The sequence below is a fragment of the Lynx rufus genome, unplaced genomic scaffold (genome assembly GCF_022079265.1).
Source record: "Lynx rufus isolate CCGP_SWC_20201006 ecotype Redwood Valley unplaced genomic scaffold, mLynRuf1.p SCAF_1, whole genome shotgun sequence".
Lineage (NCBI taxonomy): Eukaryota > Metazoa > Chordata > Mammalia > Carnivora > Felidae > Lynx > Lynx rufus.
In genome coordinates, this window is record NW_025814823.1 from 195,497,639 (window position 1) to 195,522,786 (window position 25,148).

General features: G+C 51.5%; 1 protein-coding gene across 1 annotated transcript; it reads left to right on the forward strand.

Moving 5' to 3' along the window:
• The first annotated feature begins 490 nt into the window (after nucleotides 1–490).
• Nucleotides 491–24,254, forward strand: SPARC (secreted protein acidic and cysteine rich). The gene is made up of 10 exons (XM_047073557.1): nucleotides 491–564; nucleotides 11,029–11,098; nucleotides 12,421–12,483; nucleotides 13,035–13,122; nucleotides 14,565–14,686; nucleotides 16,507–16,627; nucleotides 19,408–19,541; nucleotides 20,225–20,373; nucleotides 22,456–22,604; nucleotides 23,072–24,254. Exons 2-10 carry the CDS (start codon nucleotides 11,042–11,044, stop codon nucleotides 23,098–23,100), a joined length of 912 nt encoding a protein of 303 aa, XP_046929513.1. The 5' UTR covers nucleotides 491–564; nucleotides 11,029–11,041; the 3' UTR covers nucleotides 23,101–24,254.
• Nucleotides 24,255–25,148: the final 894 nt, after the last annotated feature.

Sequence of the window (25,148 nt, forward strand, 5' to 3'; positions counted from 1 at the left end):
TGTCTGTACAGAGGCGAGTCCCGGCTTTGCCTTTGTCACAGATACAACCCCCTTGAATTGCTTTGCCCTCCTCAGTATTGCCTAATGTTCGGGAGGGCTCTTGTAAAGATCCCTGGTCACAAAGTCAGGACATCTGGGCCTGGCTCTGCCCCTGGGGGCCTTTGGGTAATCCCTGGCCCCTTCCAGGCCTCAGTTCCCCTCTGAACAACGAGGAGGTTGTTCCTGGTGATTCCTGTGGACCCTTCCAGCCCTGGCACTCCATGAGTCTGTGTAGGCAGCAGTCCCAGAACCCACGAGGCAGGCAGAGTTGGGGAGTCTGGTCAGGACAGCAAGGAGAGAAAGAAAAATCTGGAAGACATAGCCGGCTTTGGCTATGGGGAGGCAGGGGAGGGGGGGAAGGAGGAGACAGAGGAGGAGGAGGAGGGACTGAGGGGTGGAGGGGAGACAGACCCAGCCCAGAGCTCCTAGTGGTTTCCTGTTGCCCGGCTCTAAACCCTCCACATTCCGGCAGACCTTCACACAGCCCAGAGCACTCTGCCTGCTGCCCGCCTGCCTGCCACTGAGGTACGCACGACCCCCACCCGGCCTTCCCCTTCTCCAGTGCCCAGCCCCTACACCCTAGTTCACTCCTGCACTTTGTGTACAGAAAGAGAAGCTGGGCTGGGAGGTCTCTGGGTCAGGGACGGGGCGCGCATCTCCTTTGGGCTCCATCACCACTGCCGCGAAGGGCAGGAGCCGCGGACTGGCTGCCTGTTGCTTTTCAGGTGGTATAACTTTGTCTCCCTTTTAGGTTTGCAGAAAATAATCTCATTGTGTCTTTGGGGGAGTGTTTTCTCTGTGTGTGTGTTTGGCTCTCTGGTTTCAGAGGCTGCCTGCCTATCCTCTTTGCTCCCTTCACAAATGTGGCAGCCTCCTTTCCTGGGAATCTGATCTGGTCACAGCTGCACAGGGACAGAGGGCGGCCAGAGCCTGCCCTGCTCCCCCTTCCAGAAGATACTTCCTAGACTGGGTTCTTGGTCGGGGGTTCTGTTCTCCAAAAGGGACTTTGCATGAGAGATAAATTGATCTCTGGAGGGCAAATGGGGGGGGGGTTTCCACCTTTAATCAGCACCCTGGGAAGGTTCCTGTTTCCCTGGAATTCTCCCCCAGTGACCCCTCCCCCCCCCCCAACCCACACACTCTGAAATAGCACCGTCAGACAGTCACTCCTGGGTTAGGCATTGTTCCCATCTGGGGCTGCCCCGGGGTATAAACACAGGAACTCACTGGCAGTGGCCCTTAGTGTAGGTAGATCTGAAGACCCCAGGCATCTGATATCATCCAACCAAGACACCTGGGTCCTTTGGGAGGCTGGGTGTGGCGGAGGATGTGCCAAGAAGGGGAGAAGGGGGAAGGCAAGAGAGAGTCCCAGGGCATCTCTTTCACACCACCTTATTTGAAAAGCCCAAACTCTACATGGGACTGGTGTCTAGCCTTTTAGGATGTTAAGTCCTCTTTGGACGCCCTCCTTCCCATCTCTACCGTCTTTACCTTCACTGGCTCCATTGGCTGGGTGATGAGGGGACTTCCTGGGGTCTGAGACACATCAAGGATAAAGGGGGCACTAAGATGAAGCATGTCTTCAAGGAAGCCCAGCCTGCCCAAAAGAGAACAGAGAGGCACACATTTGCCTCCAGAAAGGACAGCATTCTATGCAGAACACATGGAGAAAATGTTTCCACCAGCAATTCTCTAGGGTTACATTTCTATCACCTCCAAGTGCTGATGGTAGAAGTGCTGAGAAGCAATTAAGAAGTAGGTTGGCAGACTTAAAGCACACATTCTATGTGTTATCTTAGGTAAGTGAGTCCTCTGGACTTCGTTTCCCTATCTGTAAAGTAAGAAGACTGGACTTGGTCTTCTGGGTGCCTGACGTCATCTGAAACTTTCTAGGGAAGTTCTCTTAAACTGGAATCCATGGACTGGCCTTTGAATGGGCTTCAAGCATCTGCAAGCCACTTAAAATTATATGTACAGTAGTGTGTGTGTGTGTGTGTGTGCGCGCGTGTGTGTATGAGACAGAGAGAACGAGAACAAGGGGTATTCACAGCCTTTAGTCTTAACATATATTCAAATGGATGCACTACCCCCAGATAGCCAGAGGGCATGACGACGTGGGCGATGGAGTGTGGGTGGGACTGGAAGCAGATGTATATTTGCAGGATGATAAACAATTTTGAAAGAGAGTGGTTGGGGGAAGAGAGGGTTAACTCAGAGTGCTCAGCTGCCACATCGACAAAGCCTGAAGGCGGGGAATTGCCCAGGGAGAGAGGAGGGGGGAAGGGGTGCCTGGAGAAGGAATCAACTTTTGAAACTTTCTCCAAGTCCCACCCACAGAAAGGCTCTTCTTTGCCGTGACTCATTCTGGGAGGAATGTGAGTTGCCACGGTAACCTTTTTTTCAGGGTCTCTGCCTGCTGGCTGGGAGGGGACACTGAAAGACTCAGAACGTCAGGGTCAGGCTCGTCAGGCTCCATCTGAATGTCCCCTCCTTCACTCAATCCCCAGACACCAGGACAGCAAACTCTAGGTCCTGCCCTGCTGATCTCCCAGGATCCCAGGGCAGCTGTGGGGCTGTGATAAGCCTCCCTGACTTGGGTGTTTGAAGAGTTTTTGTTCCGCTGCTGTCCCCGGGGTGCCATTTGACCTTGAACTAATCGGTTCTCCCTTCTGAGCCCCAGTTTCTTCCTTGATTAAAGAACAATAACAACCGTCACCTCCAAGGGCTATCCTGTGGAAGAAATGGGCTGACACACAGGAAGCAATTGGTGAACTGTGGTCCTCCCACCTAATGCAATGGGTTTTTAGAACTGATAAATTTATGGCATCCAGAGACTTAATGAAATCATTTCCAGCTTTTTTTGGCCCGGGAGCTCCATCATCTTGGGTTTGTATATGACTTCTCTTTACTAAAAGTGCTGACAGGCACAATTTAAGCAAAATATTGTTTAAATCCATTTTGATTTGGGCACCTTCATATTTCCCAAGAGTGTTGTACCTCCCAGTGTGAAAAGAGCATTGGCCAAGGCTATGGTAGAGGTGAGTCTTAACTCACAGTGAGTGACATTAGGTAAGACCCTTCCCCTCTCTGGGTCTTAGTTTCCTAATCTGTTAAATGGGGCAGCTAGATGGTCTCCCGGGGCCCTTCCAGCTCTGCAAGGGCGTGCAAACCTAAATCCCAGAGGTTGCCTTCATGAGAAGGAGTAACTGGCCTACACTTTTAACACCCCTGTTTGCCTACTTGAAAAGGAAACAAGAGAGGAGGGGCTACAGGATCTTGGGTTGCATAATAGTCCTGCTAAAACCTTTATCCCTCCGAGGAGACTTGTCAACCAATAGCATGGCTGGGGTTTGCTATTTACAAGAGCAGCTTTCCTTGATGAAAATAAGCTATAAATAGGAAAGGATGTTGGTGGAAAGGCAAGCGCTCAGGATGCGAGGTAAATAGGAGAATATGTGGCTTTTGAGATTATTTACGTAGGTGTGTGGAGATAAACAGGGGCAGACACGAACCCATGAGGATGCAGATTCTAAGCACGGCTTTTACCAACAGGCCCCCACTCGTAGAGCTAAAAATAAGTGCCTCCACACGTGAGCAAAGACAGAAGGCCATACTCTCACATACCTCTCCCTGAACCATATGCTGGCTCACAACACAGCATAGACAAGTCCCAGGTGTGCATCTTGATGCACATACAAACTCTGACCCTTCCTTCCACAGGCCGAAACAGACCGATGCTGAGCCAGGTGGACACACAAAGACACACATACACAGCTTCACATGGTCTTCAGGGCCATACGTAACTTACACACAGACACACTGTCCGTTACACACACACACACAACTACCATTTGCAACCACACACTGTTGTGCGCAGCCACACGTAACTACAGACGATGACAAGGAGGTAGACATGTCACACACATACAGTACCAAATCGCTGGCTGTACTTCACAGATAGAGACACTGAGGATCAGAGAGGGAAGATAACTCATTCAAGGTCACACAGCCAACTGATGTCTGAGCCTAACTTTCAGATGTTCGGAAATATCCAAATGTTCGCTTTTTTCTTTTTCTTTTTCTTTCTTTCTCTCTTTCTCTCTTTCTTTCTTTCTTCTTTCTTTTTTTGTTTTCATCTGATCACTTTGGTTTCATGTTTGTACAGGCAACAAGCCCTGTGGATGATAAGTGAGGAGCAGTACTTTCTCTCTCTCCTTTGCTGGCCAGCAATGGCCTATCCCAGGCCTCATTAGGGAATTATGCCATCAGGACGGCACAATGTGGCTAATAGGTGGCTGTTCATTTGCTTCTTGCTGTCTCCTTCCCTATCCTGTCTTTAAAGGAGGTAAGAGAGGGCTGGAGCTGAGCTTTCGGCCAACCCTGGGGATTAACGAAGCCACCTCTTCTCTACAGCAGACGGCCTGGATCCTATCCCCAACCCTGAACTCGGGGATGGCTGGGCTGAGCAGAGCCAGAGGCAGCAAGCAGTGACTTGGCAGAATCCTTTAGAAAAACAGCCTCCTGTTATCCAGGAGGGAGAGATGGCTTAGGTAGGAAATTAGTTCTGCCCCCATTCTCAAGACATAGAGCTCGGTGTCTATAGAAAAAATATGGATGGAGATACCAACTGTGTCCAGAACTGGGTTCTTTCAGAAACTGGTTATTAGCCTATCTTATCCGGGGATCCCTCTGGGTCATCTTATATTAGTCATGGCATGAGGATCCCAGACTGATCAGATGAAATAAGAAACGAAACAAGGTAAACATCTGGAGGTTCCTGAACATCTGGAAGTTAAGCTTTGACACCCGCCTGCTGTGGGACCCTTAAATGAGCTACTTTTCCTCTCTGAGCCTCAATTCCTTTTGTCTCTCAAATCAGAAGCATGGCAGACAGGTTTCACATGGCTTGCCAATGCTAATCCATAGGTAGTGGCTGCTAGAAGAACCTTGTTCAAGATTTAGACTCCACTCTGCACTTTAGGGGAAAAAGATCCTGTGCTTGATTAGTAAGGTCTGCCACATGTACTGGAGGAGCATGTGGAGACATATTCACCATGTATTTACTATCCTAGGGATGTGACAGTCTGAGCTCTCATCCCCTCCATTTGTGGCCACCCCATTTGCAGCAGTGGCCCCTAGAGGGAGCCAAGGAGGAAAGCCTGAAGCTCCACCCGGGGCCTCTCCTAACCACGATGAAACAGTGAAACGTGGCATCTTAGATGCCTTTATGGAATCTCGGGCTGATCCCAGTCCCAGACTCTGGGGCTGCTTCAGAGCTGCCCCAGAACCTCTTCACTTCTGGGCTTGAGCTTGAGTTTCCCTCAGATTCTTCTCTTCCAGCAAGAAATATTAAAATTGGAAGCAGAGTCCAGGGACAGGCTGGGTGGGGTGATACTCTGAAAGGTTTCTGCCTGAGCTGACTTAGAAAGCCAGAGCCGAAAGAAACCGTAGGGACCACGCTGCCCCAGGGTTTGCAAACTGTGTTTATAGGAGAACCCAGAGATGCTCCAACATGTCTCAGGGGTGTCCGAGTGTGTAGGACCTTCAGCCCCCTTCTCAGCATCACTTTTGCCTGCTTTTGTTTTTTTTTTTTAATTTCACGCTGATTCACTGAACAGATAAACGCCTTCATGTTTCAACAAATGCCAAGGCTGCTTCAAATATTGGACTTTGCAGAAGACCTCATTGAAAGAAAGGGCTTATGTAATTTTGAGCACCACTGATCTAAAACAACCTCCTCATTGTGCACATGAGCAGGGCCAGGTGTGGTCCAGGGAGCGAAGGAGCCTTCCCTAAGTTTGCCTGGTGAGCTGGGAACAATGCTGCCAAGACCGCAGTCCCAGGACTCCCGACTTCTGTGTCACGAGACCACCTCTGAGTGGCGGTGCTCTCTCCCTGGTGTGAGTGCCAGGTCTCCGGCCTGGCCCGGCCCTCCTTCCAAGTCCCAGCTCTCTGGCGGGCCTGGCTCGCAGAGGGGGTTCCTTTATTAGCCTCCAGACTTGTTTTTCTCTCTTTAGGCTTGTTTACCAGGAACGTGTGTTTTTGGAACCCTTGTTTCCAAGCCAAACAGTGGGAGAGAGATGCTTGGTTTGCGTCAGCAGGCCAACGAAGGGGCCGGCCTGGGGCCCAGGCTTCGTCACTGTGTTCTCTGGAGGCTGGGATAGTGTCCCCTTGACCAAGAGGAGCAATGCCTCCTTTGTTCCACCCCAACACCCTCTCTCCCTAGGCCACAGGCAAGAGCTGGGGTTCTTGCCCTGGATTCTTGAGGGGGGGATAGATATTCTGGGATCCTTGCGTGTTCTTGCAAACAACACTGCTTACTTCTATTCTCTCATATAAATCACCCGTGAGCCTCTCAAGGTAGGTGTGTTATTTCCGTTTTACCGATGGAGAAACGAATTGAGGCCCAGAGAGGGAAAGTTACTTTCCGAAGGTCACACAGTTGCTAAGCGGCAGATTTGAATCTGTACGCTCTGTCTCCAGAGCCCACGAGCTTACCTTTCTGTTCTGCCGTTTCTATAAAAGTGTGTAATCACTCCAATATGGTAGCCACTAGCCACATGTGGCTACTTAAATTTAAATTAATTACAATGAAATATAATTAAAAATTCAGTTCGCCCACACTAGCGGTATTTCAAGGGTTCGCCAACCATAGCTACCACGTTGGACACTGCAGGTAGAGAATATTTGCATCATCTCCAGAAGGTTCTCTTAGACTGCCCTGCTCCATAAACCTCTTTCTCTTCAAATCAGATTTGATGATTACAGCTCAAATTCTGTGCTTCACGTTCTTAAGAGCCTATGATTCCAAGGCCCACAGTCTAAGGCTCCATGACTCTGAGATGTCCCCCCTGTGCTGACATTCAAGGGACTTTTCAGTGTCCAAGGAGAGCCCAAAGGAGGCCCTTTATATTTTGAGGGAGATGAACTGGGGGGGCTGGCTGTACTTTTCCACTTTTCCATCCCCGGAGTCTTTCTAAAGAGAGGAGTGACCTCAGCTTCAGGTCCTGCTGGCAGCCACGGACGGGTTTTCAGCCATCTCCAGAGCAAATAAAGGCAAAAAGGAAGGGACTTGATGTACGGAACAGGGGGAGGAGGCGGCGGTGGGGTGGGAGTGAGCAGTGTCTGCATTTGGTGACCACCAAGCCAAGGGAAACACGCCTCCTGTTCCTCCCCTGGCCCAGGCTACTTTCCTTCCCTGCAACTCAGGCCAGTTCACAGCCCAACTGGGCTCCATTCAGGTGAGCACCTGGGAGGTAGCAGCTGCCAAGGGAAACTGTGAGACGAAGAGACCGCCAGGGGTGGAGCGGGGCCGCCTGGGTCCTCACCCAGCCCTGCTGCTCACTCCCTGGGGCTCTGGGAAGATGTCTTCCCCTCTCTGGGCCTCACCTTCTCACCTGTACTACGGGGCAGGAAGACATGCCTGGAGCCCCCAGCGGGATGCTGGATTGTGAAAACACTGAAAAGGATAGACATCTGCATCACCACGGGCTAAAGAGATACAAAGGAGCGAGTCTTCATTCGATACCAGTCATTTCTACAGGGCTGTTTATATTTTCACTGGGCGGACCGGATCTAGGTTTGGTTGGCAGAGGATGTGTTCTGAATGCTGGGGTTTGACTCTGTGTTCTGACCTCACTGGGGTTACTGTTGCACCCCATCAGCTCTGCGGGATGGACGGCTGGCCCCTTTGCCAGACCTGTTTCCGAGAGCCTCGGGGATCTTATGCATGTGTAGAAAGTGTGGCCATGCAGGAAGAATAGTCCAGACATCCCCCTTCCCTCTCAGCCCATCATCTGGAGGCATAGGGTTCTGGGACTGGTGATGTAGCCCTGGGCACTGGGCAGGAGCCCAAATTTTGGAAATTCACGCTTTCTCTAAGATTTTGGGTCATTTTCTTAACACTGTCACTTTCTGCATTTCTCCCCCACTCCCCCACCAGACATAATCCCTAAATAGGCCCAACCCAACTCCACAAGAAGGTAGTTTGCCCGGGGAGTTTGACTTGGACAAGGCCTGAATGTTGCACGATTTCCTCCTCTCAACCGCAGGCTCATCAGGAAAGTGGGACTGTAAGCCCTCCCGGGCCGTGTCTGCCCGTGTGTCACAGCACAGGCTCCAAGGGGAACAGTGCATATGTGAGCCCTTTAGACGCTAAACACACTACAAGATTTAGAACTATTTTTTGGTTCTGGCTGCAAAACCAGCGGCGGGAAGGGTGATTGTGCCACTAGGAAAGAAATGCAGGAAGGTAGAGAGGCAGGACAGACCAAAGAGCTGACCAATAGACCTTTCCCTGGTCAAGGAGGGGAAGGAACATGGTTCCTCTGCTCACTTGAGGGACAGACTGGAGATACTGGCCTTCCTGGCTTTTTAATCGGAAGCTCATCACATTCCCAGTCCGGGCTGGGCTAGTTCTCCGATGACATGACTTCTCTGTCACTGGAGCCCAGACAACACCTTTTTTTTTTTTCCTTCTAGTTCCCAGTCTCACTTTGACCCTTTAACTTCAAACAGCCCCAGACAAGTCCTTCACTGATGTTTCTCTCTTGCTCCATTCATAAAATCCTATGTGGGGGGTTGTCTTGCTTGTATCTTTCAAATGGGAAAGCAAACAGGGAGATTTTTCCACTTGTAGGTCTGGGGCGGGGCGGGGGGGTGGTGGGGAAACAAGCATACAACTGTGTGGGGCAGGAACATTCTAAAAATTTCCTGGAAAGGGAAGACTGGACTCGTCTGGGGGTTGGAGCCAGGGTGAAGCGATGCCAAGCTCCCAGGTTGATTCCTCTTAATTTCTATTACTTTTATTTCATACACACGCCGTGAAATAAGAGGTGAGGTTTTAGGTGGATTTTAATACAATAAAGGGCCATTATGAATCTGCTCTTCCTCTGCCTGTTTCTACCGTCCAAATACCATAGTCCAAGGGAAGACGGGTTATACCACAGGCGAAGACACATGCCAAGACCAGCGTGTGCCTGTGACATTTTAAGGGCATTTTAAGAACCCAGCCTACAACCTCAAAGCTTACCTGGTCTGACCCTCACAACTAATGGAAGGGGAAGCAAGGTCTGGAGAGGATCAGTGATTTTAACCAATAACCAAGGTCGTTTTGAGGCTGATCAGGATCCCCTGGCATTGAATTCCAAGCCTCGTGTTTGTTTTTTTCCATGATGCCAGGGTACCTCCAAGGAGCTGGGCCAGTTGAAAAGTCTTGGAAAGAACTAGGAAGGACGAGCCCGATATAGACGTTTGTGGGGACAAAAGAGGGAAGACACGGCCGCTGCCCACCTTGACTAAACGCTGCTTGGAGGCAGAAGGAGAATTCTTGTTTAGTAGCCACAGGAGGAGGAACAGAGTAGACCAGAAGTTGGAGGGAGGCAAGTTTGGATCCATATAAGGAAGAACTTTCTAAAGCCATCTGGGAATAGAAGTCCATCTAGTTAGAACAAGAAATAAAACGTGCCCACCACAGTTCCTTTGTGAGGGATGGCATTTTGGCAATGAATCATCAGAGAAGATTCTGCCTCCAAATCCCTTGCAGTCATGGGATTTTTGGAGCCAAGGGTTTAGCATCCAGAGGATGAGGTCTTAGCAGCGACCAGGGCAGGAGAAGGTTCTAGATCTCAGCTAACATCCTTCAGCTGTGAGGGGGAAAGAAGAGAAAACATGAACATAAGTGAGCATTTGGATAGTTTCCCTGGGAGATCCAGAGAAGTGCTGTCCCTTCTGGGTAGAATGGAGACAGATGTGGCTGTCCACTGGTCACACTCCAAGACTATTGCTCTTTGTTTCATTTACTTAATGTTTATTTATTTTTGAGAGGGAGAGAGAGAGAGCATGATGACTGAGCCATCCAGGCACCCCTCTTTCTTTTAGAATGTAGATCTCATTGTCTCAAAGTGGCAGGAGGTCTCTGCCCATTAACTGCCCCCCTTCTTTCGGAGGGTAGAAAGGAGGAGGAAAAGGAGGAGGAGGAGGGTTTGGAGGATGGGAAAAAAAGAATTCTGTAACATCGGGGATTAAGGGTCCTTGAAGATGATCTGGTTCAGTATTGCCCAAACTTGACTAGTTAGCCAACCACCTTTGGCAAGCCACTTTTTTAAACCTTAAATAAATGGGGGCGCCTGGGTGGCTCAGTCGTTGAGCATCCAACTTCAGCTCAGGTCATGATCTCACACTCCATGAGTTCAAGCCCCGTGTCAGGCTCTGTGCTGACAGCTCAGAGCCTGGAGCCCGCTTCAGATTCTGTGTCTCCCTCTCTCTCTGACCCTCCCCTGCTCATGCTCCATCTCTCTCTCTCTCTCTCAGTCTCAAAAATAAATAAAAACATGAAAAAAAATTTAAAAACTTAAATAAATGTATCGGGAAAAAAGACTTTATATCTTTACCGTAAGCGGAAAAATCTTTTGTCTTTTGTCATAAATGGAAGGAAACTATAAAAAAAAGAAACACAAAGAAGACAAAACAACTCTGTTGAATTCCAGCTGGATATAGTTTCCTGTGGAGGCTCTGAGCTGAAGGCCTGCTCTCTGTTAAAAAGGAGCGGGGAGCCTGGGTGGCTCAGTCAGTTAAGTGCGTCTGACTCATGATTTCAGCTCAGGTCATGATCTCATGGTTTGTGCGTTCAAGCCCCACGTCACAGTGGAGTCTGGTTGGGATTCTCTCTCTCTTCCTCTCTGCCCCTCCCCTGCTCATTCTCTCTCTCTCTCTCTCTTTCAAAATAAATAAATAAACTTAAAGAAAAAGGAAGAGAGAGGAGTGCTAGACAGGTATCAAAGACACCTTAGCAGCAAACTGAGACTTTCTCCTCATACAGTCGGAACTGGAAGAGAATGGAATAAAAGCAATTTCCTCTGGCACCTTCCATTATCCCTTTGCATGCACCACCTAAATTTTATCTCAGATATCACAGGAATTCAGCTCCGAAGGGGCTTTCCGTCAAGAAGCCTCCCACTCACTCAATTCTCCATCTCCGTCCCCTTGCAGGGTTCCCAGCATCATGAGGGCCTGGATCTTCTTCCTCCTTTGCCTGGCCGGGAGGGCCTTGGCAGCTCCTGTAAGTACTCACACAGCATATCTGCTCGGTCTCCCTCCATCAGAGTCACCGACTCTACCGGCCCTGGATACTTGGAGGGGCGAGGGCTTCCCTATCTCATTTTGTGCCTTATTAAAAAAAAAAAAAAAAAAAAAAAAAAAAAAAAAAAAAAAGATTTTTCTTACGCTAATAAGCTCAGGAGAAAAATTGAGATGAGGACCCCTGGGTGGAGAGTCCAGGGAAGAGAGATTTCCATGTAAGGAGAAGGTGAACTTTTAGCACCCACAGAGAGAGGGCTGGTTAGTTTTCAAGTCAGTGAGGACTATTTGGTTGCAAGCAACAGGCTCCGGTCTCACCACATTAGGAGGGGGAAGGATATCTACAGGGATAGATTATGAACTCTAAGGCCTTGGGGAGGGCTGGAGAAGGACAGGTCCAGGATCTGGGAGGTGAGAACAGTCTCGGAGATGCTGCCATTTGAATGGATCTGCTCCAAAGGTTTCACTTCTTGAGAAAACGTGCCAAGACGATCTAAAAAAAAAATCAAGGAGAACCAATCCAGTTGAGCTTGGGTCCTGGGCCTGCTTCTTGGCCAGGGGTCGTGTAGAGCACCCTGACTGACAGACCGTCCCTCCAAGACTTAGACTTGCACGCAGAGGGCCAGCAGTGGACATTCAAAGCTAATCCGGAAGCCGTTACCGGAAGAGAGGGGAAGAAGGGTGCGGCAGACAAACAGTTTCTTGCAACCTAGGGTTCCCTCGGCCTGTCTCCACTAGGAGGTGTGAGTGAGTAACTGTGGACTCCGGCAGGTAATTTTGGCAAAAGATCTGGCAGGGTTAGCCGTTGCTAAGAAGGAGCCCCAACCAGCCAGGCACCTCAGAGTTGTATGCTACCTTGCTTCTTCCTACTCCAAGTTGACATGGCAAGAATAACAAATTCATAAGAACATCATACTTGCGGAAAAGATAATGACATCTGTTAAGATTCGCGGTGTTCATGCCCCCGTGGGTCTCAGTTTTCCAATCTATGAGATGAAGGGAGTTGGCCTGCATCAGTGGTTTCCAGATTCATAGGAGTTCGAAGCAATGAAAGTGCTTTTCCAAGCTGAATCTTATTGGGAGAGACACCCCAGATAGAAAATATATAAAGGGGGGGTGCTCCAGCGTTCCACAGGGCCCCTGTGTTTGGCTTCCCTTTTGCCCTCATCACCCTACCCATGGCAGTCCCTGAGGCACAGCCTTCGGGATCTCCAGGGAGCTGCTCTCCCAGCTCCCCAGGCTGGAGGCGCTTCAGAGGTGAAGCTGGCCCTGACCTCCCTGCACCCCATTTTCTCTTCCCAACAGCAACAGGAAGCCCTGCCCGATGAGACGGAGGTGGTAGAGGAAACCGTGGCTGAGGTGGCAGAGGTAGGTGGGTAGGGTCCCCAGATGTCCACATCCATTCCCTGGAGAAACCAGGGTGCTGGGAGTCTCGATCCTGGAACGGGACATTTGCCCCTTCCCGTGTGCACGCATAGCACCGAGGTGAATGCCGTGTATCCCCCAATCCTGACGCGTTCCTGAATGTTCCTCGTTCAGTGAAACCCTGGAGGTGGGAGCTGTGAGTTTGAAAGTTTTTCTTTCTAAGCTGTGGGGCGATTTTTCTTAGGCGATCACCCACAGTCTCCCCATACGTTAAACACGAAGGGGAGCTGCTGTGGCACGGCTGGAGGGGATGGCGGGCTCGGTACCCCTCCTGCCCTAACACCCCTCGGGGCCTCTGAGGTACCTCGGTGGGCCTGTAGGAGTCTTTCTTAATTCTGACGCTGGCATCTGTGCTCTCTGTGTGCCCTGGGCCTGGCATACCTTTCCGGCTCATCTCTCCTCTCGTGGGACCTGAAGCACCCGAGCAAGTCCCCTCCAGTCTTTACCTCTGCGGGTAGGGGCCATTGGACTCACTCTTCTCCCCCCACCCCCAGGGACCTGTGGGAGCCAACCCCGTGCAGGTGGAAGTGGGAGAATTTGACGAAGGTGCCGAGGAGGCCGAACAGGAGGTGGTGGCTGAAAGTAGGTCCCTTTCTCGTGTCTTGTCACATCCAGGCTTTGCACTCCACTGCTTGAGCCTGGGGCGTGGGGACAGCCTACGTGAGGTTCCTTCCCAAGGAAATTCAGGGTGAGGTCCTCCCCCCGGGGCGGGGGGGAGGTGGCTGTGGAGGAGGAACAGTGTTGACTCAAAGGTTGGGAATATTCTCTGGAATCTGGGAATGATCTGTTTATAGCCAGGCTGTGGGTCTCAGCAAAGGATGTTCCCAAGCTAGAAATGGCCTTCTCCCCTCACAGCTGTCCGCCCTGATTCCAAAGTTGGGCTTCACGTTCCCACTGAGGCCGCAGGTCACATCTGGTCCCCGAGCTCCTCGATGACCTCTGTCTCAGCCCCTGTCCCACACGGGCACAGACCTCCAGGAGCTTTTATACTCCTTAGCTTATGTGAAAATTGTTTCACACAGCCGTGAGGAAATAAGGCCTGGAAACCCGACAAAGCTCATATAATGCTACCCTTGGACTTCGTGCCAGAAGGACCGAACTGTCCTAGGGCCATCGGCTCCGGCACACCGTGCTGGCATCTCCGACCCAAGGGGTTAACAGCGTGGACTTGGGAGGCAGACCCACGTAGGCTTGCCTTTAAACTTGCCAACTCCCTCTGCGAGTGCCCTCCGACAGCCTTAGCTCCGTTGAGCCCGCTTCCTCACCTCTAACCCAGGGATGACAAAGATGCAGACCCTCGCCCCACGGCTGTTGGAGGATTAGGAGATAAAGCGCAAGGGCACTTGGCCCACCGCCTGGCAGGGCAGGCATCCAATAAAGAATGACTAAAATACCCCAAATCAAGCACCAGGAGGAAATGGCTAGATTGAGCTGTCATCCTGAGGGCACAGAATTTTTGTCGGAGCAGAGGGGCATCTAATGGGTCTGTTCCTTCCCTCCTCCAGGCCCACCCTCATCCGGTGTTTACCAGACACAGCTGGGCTCTATTGTTCACTGCGGGCCTCAAGGCTCTTCTCCCTTTTCCTTTACAGCCACTCAAGTCTGTTTTGCTTGGCCTCACAGCTCCCTGGCTCCATGACAACAGCTGATTTTCCATCCTTCTAGAAAGTTTATTTTATAATCCAAAAACGCCTCACTATCACTGAGGAACAGAGCTGAGAACACAATGGTTGCTTCGATCCTCAAGGGAGTCATATGGTATCCAGGGCTCCTGGGTCCCAGATGAAGCCTGCAGGCCCCCAAAATGTGCCCGACCCTGACCTCACACTGAATCTCTAATCCCCAGACTGAGCCAATTTCTCCCTTAAATGCCAATTGCTGGGCTCAGCAGAAGAGAAAGGAGGACTCGGGGCTGCCCAAAGCCCAGAGTGGGGGCCCCGGGAGAGGAATTCTGCCCCGGGATCAGTCTGGTTGGGTTCGGGTGGACCGGGTGGTGCTAACTACACGCCCTTGTACTCTACCAGACCCCTGCCAGAACCACCACTGCAAACATGGCAAAGTGTGTGAGCTGGATGAGAACAACACCCCCATGTGCGTGTGCCAGGACCCTACCAGCTGCCCTGCCCCCATTGGCGAGTTTGAGAAGGTAAGGGCCGGGGGTTGGGGGATTGGGCCTTCGCAAACATGGAGTGGCTGCCCAGGACACTGGTGGCCTGGTGACTCTGTGGGGCAGTTCCAGTCTCAGAAGTCCCCACACTGGTCACAGCAGGAAAGTGGAGGTAAGGCTCTGCCCGTCACCATGTGTCTCCAGCAACCGATAAGGATTTATTCGGCACCGTCAGGTTCCCAGCTCTGTACCAGATCCAGAAGGGAACATATCAAGAACATCGGACACTGAGATAGGGACTTCAGTGCTTGGGAGCAGCCTAGCAAAGCATCCAAAAATGTGGGTTCTGGGGTCAGACTGAAGGTTGACTTCAAACCCTATCTCCACCCGTGTCAACTGTGAGATCTTAGCTAGATGTCGAACCTTTCCAAGTCTCAGCTTTGTCATCTCTGACATGGGGATAGAGATTGTCTTTATTTCATAGGGTGGTTGTGGATATTTGTTAGGTAGTGCTTTGTACTTAGTACCCAATATATGCTATTTAAAAAAAGCTTTCAAACCCATCCATTCTGCCTCTAATAGGACTCATTCACTCAACCAACCATCCATCGATCCAACCGTGTAATTATTTATTGAGTGCCCACTCATGACAACCAATGTGTTAGTGATGACCTAGCTCAGGACAGCATATTTGGTACTGGCATTGTTCCCACAACCTCCCATCCGGGTTCTCCATCAGTAGTCTCTCCCCAATACAACTTATCCTCTGGGCTCCAAATTTTAGCATCACTGTCAGGTCTTTCCTCCTCCTCACCCCTTTACTCCCATCCCACTGGTCACCAGTGCCCATCAACTCTCCCTCTGCGGTGATCTATAAGCCATAGTGAGTATGTACAGGAGGTTCCACACAAGGCTCCCTGCCTCCTAACACAGATACTTCCTGCCACAGTCCTCGTTCACCCCGCGGCATCTCTGCTTGGCCACCCCCACTTGCAGAGAGAGATTCACTAGGAGGACTCAAGTGACCCAATGTACAGTTGTGCTCACAGCTAAGACTTATTACAGTGACATATTAAAGATACACAGTATATCACGCGGGAACAAGATGTAGGGAGAGCCTGGAGGAATCCAGGCCCAGGCTTGCTTGCTTTCTCCACTCGCATGAGGGGTCTCACAAAATGCACTCTTTCCCCAGCTACAAAGATGCAGCCACGTGTGAACAATGTTTCTGCTCAAGGAAACCCATTAGAGACTCGGCACTCAAAGTTTTCATTGAGCGCTAGTCACGTAGGCACCCTCTGCCTAGCACGTACCCGAATTCCAGACTTCCAGAAGGAAAGCAGATGTTCAGCACAAACCGTATCGTTTGTACAAGCAGCCTAGGCTCAGTGAGGCACCCTTATCATCTGTGGAAAGTTTTATAGCAGGTGCAGGGAATTGTTTATCGGCCAAGTTCCCAGATGCCAGCCAAGGGCCAACATCGCAAGCGGGCCTTGCTAAGGATGACATTCCCAGGATTTCTGCATTAACTTTTTTCTGTACTCTGCCTGTTCACCACCCCCCATCTTTCATTCCTCCTTTCCACATCTGCCAGGCTTGTTTCCCATATCTCTGCCTGATTCAGTTGTACCTCTGCTCAGAGGCCAACAGTGGCTCTCACCATGGGCTCGTCATCGGCCCGGGAGCCCACAGAGTGGGTTCTTGTTGCAGCCCCAGCACTAACCCACCGCCTGACCTTGGGCTGATCACATTCCTTGCTTGGCCCCTCGTGTCCCCATCTCTGAAATGGGCAAGGATGGTGGGGCCAGTGAAGGGCTTTGGGAATCAGGGCGTGGCCCTCTGTGCTCTATGCTTTGCAGGTGTGCAGCAATGACAATAAGACCTTCGACTCTTCCTGCCACTTCTTTGCCACCAAGTGCACCCTGGAGGGCACCAAGAAGGGCCACAAACTCCATCTGGACTACATTGGGCCTTGCAAATGTGAGTCTGTCCTTGGCTTCTTCCAGCGCCTCATCTCGGGGAGAGAGCACTGAGCTGGAGCTGATGCGGGCTCTGCACCCCCGTGCTTCGTGACATTGGGCGAGTCTCTTTCCCTCTCTGAGCCTCAGGATTGCCATTCACTACATTTTAGATGTTTATTCATTTATTTAGAGAGAGGACACATGTGCACACACACAAGTAGGGGAGGGGGAGACACGGAGAGAGAGAGAATCCCAAACAGCTCTGTGCTGATGTAGGGCCGAGGCCCCGAACCATGAGATCATGACGTGAGCCGAAGTCAAGAGTCAGATGTCGAACCTACTGAGCCACCCAGGCGCCACAGGATTGCCATTTATAAAATGGGATGATTGTCTAGGAGTAGCTGCCTCTCGGCTCTGCATTCGGGACACCTCCCAGGAAGGACTGAGCAGTTGTGGAGGTCAGGGAGGGTTTTTGGATCCTTCCACTAGCATCCAAGACAACCCTTCCTTTTCTCTACTGATGAGGATGTTCTTCTATAGGGCTAACCCAAATCTTTAGTGCTTCAATATGGCAAAGCAAAAATGATGTTCTCTCTGGGCCTATAAAGTGTTTTTAAAAGACAGTAAAACCTTGGTTTGCGAGCATAATTCATTCTGAAGACATGCTTGTAATCCAAAGCACTTGTATATCAAAGCGAATTTCTCCATAAGAAATGATGGTAACTCAGATGATTCATTTCACAACCCAAAAATATTCATATAAAAATGATTACAATACTGTAATATAATACAAAGTAATAAAGAAAATACAAAATATAAAGACAAATTAACCTGCACTTACCTTTGAAAACCTTCGTGGCCGGTGTGAGGGAGACAAGAGAGAGGAGGGTTATTGTGTAGGGCGACTTTCACTATCGCTAACGGAATCACTGCTCTCTATTGGCTCAGTGGAATCTTCTTCTGCATGGGGGCCATTGTATACACTCGCGGGGATGTTGACTACAGTACAGTATTAATAAACTCTTGTCATATACTGTATCGAATGTAACTGGCAACAAGGCAGCCGAGGAAAGGGTCTCGATCTGCAGGCAGCCTGACCCAGAATGAAGCAAAGCATTCCTAAGCTCACTCTTGTATGGAACAGCGGAGGGCTGTCCATAGGTGCTTTGAAGGGACAAAAAACACACTAGTGCCAGTTGGGGGCACCTTCCAACCTTCTGAAAAATCACTGATTTCTGCCAAACATTGTGGCCTGAGACCCAGCATCTGTGCATGGGAGACGATCACCCACAATCCCACAGTGAGAGAGAGAGAGAGAGAGACAGAGAAGACCCATTGGCCCAGTTGCGATCACGTGATGTTCAGCAACACATACCACCCACCCGTGTTGCAAGACGTCACTCACTTATCAAGTTAAACTGTATCAGAAATGTTTGCTCATCTATGGAACACTCGCAGAACAAGTCGCTTGCAATCCAAGGTTTCACTGTGTTTGAACTTGAATGCTTTAAAATATGAGGCATGCCAGTCAGTTTCCTTCAGGCCCCATTACTCAGCGTTGCCCTATCCTTGGCCTTTTCACTCCTTCACATTCCCGTCTGCCCACTTAAGACCTACGATTAACCACTTTCCTCTAGAAACCTGGGAGTCAGGTGTTGGGGGAAGGGATGCCAGGATACTGTCTAGCTTCTTGTTAGTGATTCCAGGTGCAGATCCCACTGGCCCAGGTGCCTCTTTCAGCATTGGCAGTCTCCTTATCACTTCAGACACCCAAGGCCACATCCTCCTCCAAGACAACACCCATGTGGTGTCTCTGGTACATTCTGGCACCAGATGGCACTGGGGAGAGCCACTCACCGGCTTCGTGAAGGTGTGCAGGGTTCAGAAAGGTGGAGGAGAAAACCAGGTTCTCCCGTGGTCAGCCCCATGCTCCCAGTTATGGGGCTCAGGAGGCTGGGGAGGAATGCTGATAGGAATCCTTGGGCAGTGAGACGGAGGAGAGGGCCAAGAGGCCTTTTACCAAAGTGGTTCTTTCTGTCCTCTGGGGTGTGTTGCTCACTCGTTCCAAATCCTAGTGTGTCATGCACAGATGTTCCCTTCCCCTCCCCAGCTGGTGGTGGAGAAGGTAGTTGTCCTAAGCACAGAGGGGACTTTCCCTAGACTCAGGATGAGGGAAGGACAGACCTCTAAGCCCCAGGGCAACCATATGCCAGGGGTGGTGGATGAGGTTCTGATAACATGGCCTTGAGCAAGCCCCTCCCCCCCCCCACGCTGACCTTTGATAAGTCCAATAAGAGGGCAGACTTGGTCTGACATTCTGGGATTCTAAATTCCAAAGATCAGGATGGAATCATCATGAAGAATGTTCTGGTGGGTAAGTATTACTGACCTCCCTGCCAAAGCTAAGCTGGGCCTATGGATAATGTTATTCAACCTCCCAGCTCAAACACCTCCCAAAGGTTGGTATCACCAGCGTGGGACCTGGACCTCTGCTTTCAGAGCCCCATCACCCAGAAAAGTCCAGGAGTCACTGGAGTGAACCATTTCCCTCAGCAGACTAGATCAGGCCTAGGGAGGAGCAGACGTGGCTCAGTGGAACCTTCTTCCCCCACACAATCTCCTTTGCTCACTGTGGTGTGAGAAACCGTCCCAGAAAGGCCGAGCCACTGTGCCCAGGTCATCGATTGAGATAGCTGTGGGAGGAGGCCCTGGGTGAGAAGAGTGGCCCAGCCAGCACGTTGGCCCTCAGGCGGGGAGAGTCGGGGTCTGTGCTGACCACTCTCGTGTTTTGGACCCTAGACATCCCCCCCTGCCTGGACTCCGAGCTGACCGAATTCCCCCTGCGCATGCGGGACTGGCTCAAGAACGTCCTGGTCACTCTGTACGAAAGGGACGAGGACAACAACCTTCTGACCGAGAAGCAGAAACTGCGAGTAAGTGCTCTCTCTTACCAGCCTGTCCCAAGGCCCTTGCCTGGCACTGAGCGAGGTGGCTCCTGGCCCCGGGCTGGCTGAGATCCAGTCCCATCCCTAGAACCAGGCCCCCACGTGTAAGCCTACACCGCGGCGCTGACGAGTGCCCTTATTCTGGGCGCTGGGACGCCGGCCTCTCGCTGCCTTTGGAGGCTGATAATACACGTTCACGTCTTAAAGCCCGAGGAGCCCTGTAATAGAGAGACCTGCTCACTTTGGCCCAGTGTTAAACAAAAGGAGCACAAACGGCCCAGTTGCTTTTTCCTTCTGATCTGTGGATCTTTAACGTTACTGGACATATCAAGCATTTGGAGTACCGATAACGTGCAGATTCCTGAGCCCCATCTCGGGCCCACAGAATCAGTGTCTCTGTGAATCCGGGCCCAGGAAGCTGCATTTTCACACACTCCCCAGGTGCGTTTGGTGGGACAGCTCTAGGCAGATAGACAGCTTTGAGATCACCCCAGGCCTCTGCTTTTGTGGGTGAGATGCTGGTACCCATCTATGCCACTGCCTTCCCTCATTTCGAACCTTGGCCTGGGCTGGCCTCTTCCGGCTCTGGCCTACTGTCGGAAGAGGAGGGGCCCTCCCTGGCCTGGACGGTCTCCCCTGGACCCTTTGTCATGCAGCATCTGCTCTCACAGGTGAAGAAGATCCATGAGAACGAGAAGCGCCTGGAGGCTGGAGACCACCCCGTGGAGCTGCTGGCCCGGGACTTCGAGAAGAACTACAACATGTACATCTTCCCCGTGCACTGGCAGTTTGGCCAGCTGGACCAGCACCCCATTGATGGGTAAGGCCTCAGGCCCTCAGGGTCACAGGGCGCCGCTCTGGCTCGGTGCTGGAGGACGCAGAGTCGTGGGTCAGGGCTGGGGGGTGCACTGGGTATGGCCAGAAAACTCTGCAGACTGCTGCGTGCAGTCCTGGAGTCCCACAGTTTGTGTAGGGGCTGAGCAGGAAGGAAGCCATAATACACATTCATGCCGGAAGAAGTGGAAGTCAGCTGGAATTGAAAAATCCCTCCTTACCCCTGTGCGCACCGGCCTTGGGTGTCCACTAGTTGAGGGAGAGTGAGCTGGAAAGGAGCTTAGACTCCGTGGGGTAGTGGGGCAGAGGTGGGCTGGCCTGCGTGCTCACAGTCCTTCAGCAAAAGACCTGAGACCCAGCAGCCCTGGGAGGGCAAACTGAACCTGGGACTTCTTAAAAAAAAACTCCACAGAACCAATCCCATCCACACCGCAAGCCCTTGTTGAATTGCTCTTCCCTGTCGTCCAGATGGGTTTTGACGTGCCGTGCAACCACACGGCAGAACAGGCACACAGCTGTCCGTGACCCAACATTCACCGAGCAACTATTATGTGCTCAGCCCTGTTCGGGCAGGGGGTTTAACCGTGATCAGAGCTGATGTGGTCCTTGCCCGCATGAAGCTCATGCTCTGGGTGACAACCTGCTTCTCACAATCGAAGGACAACAGTAAAAAGGCCCCCAGAAGGTGTAAGTGGGTGGCCGGCTGCACGTGAGGCTGGGCAGTGGTTGTCAGGACCCTCACCACAGCTTTGTGGCCTCCTCTTGCCGTGTGTTCTCGGGGGAGCCCAGAATGGAGGGCCACCTCGTTCACATGCCTGGGGGAGGACACCAGGCCCAGGGATGGTCCTCTCTGGGCTGCTCACCCCTCGTCTGTGCCTGGAGCCCACCCACCCTGGCCGCAGTCCCCAAGGGGGGGGGGGTCTCCTGAGCTCTGGGAACCTCCTTGCTGCTTCTCTCCCAGGCTCTTTCCATGGCTGGGATTCAACTGAGTCGCTCACTGTGGAGGGGAAAGGGGAAGTCAGGGGGGACATCTGAAGCTCAGACTGAGCCACTGGATCCCACCACAATGAAAGCACCGGGAGAGAGGCTTCCGGACGGGGCCGCAGGACTGTGCGTCTGGGAAAGTGCTCCAGCCTGGGCCAGGGGGCCCATGCCCCCGCTCTTCTTGTCCCAGAGCTGCACGGTGACCTTGCCTGAGTTCCTGCCCCTCTTTGGGCCTCAGTTTTCCCACCCATATACAACAGAAGGGGAGGGGATGTTCCTTCCAGTCGAAACATTGTGTGATTCCTTCCACGAGTTGGGTGGCGTGAGGGAGTCTGGGGGTTAGAGAGAAAATTGGAGTCACAGTGCGGCCCCTTGGGGAAGAGTGTTTTGCGGACAACTGGTTGAGGGCTCTGGAGAATAAGGAAAAAATTCATACGGGTGCTCTGGAGTCCAGGCCGGCTGGAGGAAAGGGAATGGACAGCCGGAGAGAAGCCAGAAGGCCTCCCTCTCACACGTTACCAGGTACAGAAAGTGAAAGCTCTTGTGGAGGTCAGAGTCCTTCTGACCGTCCTGCCAATCCCAGCCCCGTCCCACTTCTCCCCAGAAGGTGGCACCGTCACCATTTAGTGTGTTTCTTTTTAGACTTTTTTCTAGGCATTTGTCGCTATAGACATGTGCGTCCCTGGAAACACGCACGGTTGTTTCATATCAGATTTTGATCTACCAACAGCAGAAGATTTTCACTTTAAGTGTTTGTGCCCCGATCCTCAGCCAATAAGGAAACAAATGCACCAAGAGGCCCTTGTTATGAACCCATGGGATCTCAGAACCGGAAGGGCCCTTAGCCGTTACGGTCAACTCTCCCTGCTTTGATGGAGGGGAAACCGAGGCTCAGAGCAAGGCATTGCCGGCTCTCAGTCCCACAGCAGGTCAGCGGCAGAGCGAGGGGGTAGACCAGGACGCTGGCTTCCTGCTCCGCTCGCACACCCCTTCCTTCCGCCCTGTGGGGCAGCCTCGCTCTCCTGTCTCTCCTGGAGCGTGGGGCTTTCCGACACCTCAGGCCCTCCCCGTCTCCTGCCCACAGGTACCTGTCCCACACGGAGCTGGCCCCACTGCGTGCACCCCTCATCCCCATGGAGCACTGCACCACCCGCTTTTTTGAGACCTGCGACCTGGACAATGACAAGTACATCGCCCTGGATGAGTGGGCCGGCTGCTTCGGCATCAAGGAGCGTGAGTGTCTGAGCAAAGGGGCCCCGCATCCTCTCCCCGCCTCCCCTCTGCTCTCTGTCATCTGCGGGTCCGTCCTCTCTACCCAGCTCTGCTCTCTGTGCCTAGTTAACTCCTGTCTGCTCCCCCTGTCTGGGCGGGCCTTGTTCTCTCAGGTGGCTTCTTGTCCATCTGGCCGTCTTTATCATTCCCTTCCTCAAGCGTAGCACTCAGTCTGTGCCTAGCCCTATTTTGGGAACCGGCAGGCACGTAGACAGGAGACAGGAAGTGTAATTTGGCAGTGTGTGTCAGTGACAGGAACAGGGGCAGGGAGACCAAGGTTGTCAGTCGCCACGTTCCTGGGTGACCCTGGGCTGGTCATCTGACCCTTGGCCTGCGGATGGGGGGGGACCCACCGACTCCTCAGGAAGCCCGTCTTCACCTGCACAGGGCCTCACGCTCTAACTCTGTTCTCTCGTCTTGCTTTGCAGAGGATATTGACAAGGATCTGGTGATCTAAATCCACGCCTGCCTCCTTCCGCAGTTCCGGATCCTCCCTCTTCGATCTTCCCCTTCCTGTTTCCCCCAAAGTTTAAAATGTTTGGATGGTTTGTTGTTCTGCCTGGGGACAAGGTGCTAATATAGATTTACATGAATACATTAACGGTGCTAAAAATGGAAATTGTAACCCAAGTCATGACATTCTTAGGTGTAACTGCTCTCACTGCCTCTTGCTCGCCCACTAACGGCCCCATTTTTCTCTCGCCCCTTGCGGTGTCCCCCGTTGTCTTAGTGGCGTGTGGGTGGGAACTTTGATCTGCTCAAGCCTGCCTTCAACACACATTGCGTCTTCAGATTTTCTCTCCTTTTCTGTTTGAAACTAACGCTCACCAAGGTAGTCTTTGTGTTCATTTTATTTCAGGGTATTGGCTGCCGGTGGGGGGGGGGGGCTCTTCCCCTCATGGCCTGAAGGTGGGAAAGGGAAGTAACAGGCACGTGATGCTGGCAAGGATGTTTCTGGGACTGGAGGCCTAGTGGGAGAAAGCCGTGCGGAACCTGCCAGCCAGAACCGCAGGTGGCAAGGCTGTTGCTGGGAGAAAGGACCCGAGTCTGTGTTAGGAAAGTATGTTAAACTCTCGCATACGCCAGTTCCGCACCAAGTCCCCCTCATCTTTCGGTGCCGTTTCTTTTCACGTTAGGTTGTTTGTCCAAACTTTTGGGAGCCGGGGTGGACCATCAGCTCTCTGGAATCCGCCAGGGCCCTGCAAGGGTGGGTCACCACATCGTGCGGGGCTTCTCCCCTCCTAGATGTCTTTGGGAAATGCAGGACTGGGAGGTGCTTTCGACCAGGAAGGCCAAGGTCTAGAGCGAGGTGTAGAAAGTTGTAAAATAGAAGTGTGGTTGGTGAATTTTTTTTTTCCACATTTAGATAGCTGTCACAAGAGGTCTTTCCCTCGGTTTCTAGCACGTCCCTCCTTTTCTCCCTCTCCCCACTTTTTTCCTTCTATCAGTCAAGAGTAACTTCAAAGTCAATGGGATGGTCGGATCTCACAGGCTGAGAACTCGTTCACCTCCAAGCATTTCATGAAAAAGCTGCTTCTCATTAATCTTGCAAACCCTCGCCATGATGTGGGGAGTTTGACGAATCTTTCAAAATAAAAAGTAACGACTTAGAAACTGCCTTCCTGAGTGATTTTGCATGTGTCTCAGTCTTAGACACCTCATTACCCTGATACGCAGACCCATGGGCGGACGTGTCTACATACAACTGTGCAATTGCCGACCTTTGCAAAGACACTGCTAGGCTTTGGTACACACAGGCTTTTTTTTTTTTTAAACTTTTTTTTTTTTATATTTACTCATTTTTGAAAGACAGAGAGAGACAGGGCACAAGCAGGGGTGGGGTGGAGAGAGAGTGGGGGGACACAGAATCTGAAGCAGGCCACACAGGCTTATTTATATGCAAGGGGTGTATTTGTACATAGGGAATGTATGATTCCTATATGCACAAATTTAGCTTACTTTTAATTTTATGACCTGTGTGCTGACCCTTCTTCATTACTGCACTTCATAATCAGAAACACCAGGCTAAGCAACTATCTCCTTCCAACATCCATCCATCCATCCATCCGTCCATCTGTCTATCCGCTCATTCATCAGTCAACCAACGTTTATGATATACCGACTACGCACCAGGTCCCATGCCCGGTGATGGAGACTCAATTGTGGCAAAGCAGACAAAGCATTTGTTCTAGAATGTATAGCCTAATAGATTAAACAACTGCAGGACCAAATATAAATTACAAGAAGAATGAAAAGTGCAGTAAAGGAAGAGTAAGAGAAACCATGAGTGCGTGCAAAGGGGGGGTGGGGGTGGGCAAAGCATTATTCTAGAGCTGCACAGTCCCACAGGGTGGCCACTACCCATCATGCATGGCCACTTAGATTGAAGCTTACATTAACTAAGATTAAAACTTCAGTTCCTTAGGCACATCAGACACTTTTCAAGTGCTTGTTAGCCACATGTGAGTTGTGGTTACCGAGTGAACAGGGTAGATCTAGAGAATT

Bases quoted from the DNA above. Each gene is read 5' to 3' on its own strand.
- SPARC (XM_047073557.1), top strand. From the start codon at position 11,042: ATGAGGGCCTGGATCTTCTTCCTCCTTTGCCTGGCCGGGAGGGCCTTG. The intron at 12,484-13,034 runs GTAGGTGGGTAG...CCCCACCCCCAG, and splicing joins CCGTGGCTGAGGTGGCAGAG to GGACCTGTGGGAGCCAACCC. The intron at 20,374-22,455 runs GTAAGGCCTCAG...TCCTGCCCACAG, and splicing joins GACCAGCACCCCATTGATGG to GTACCTGTCCCACACGGAGC.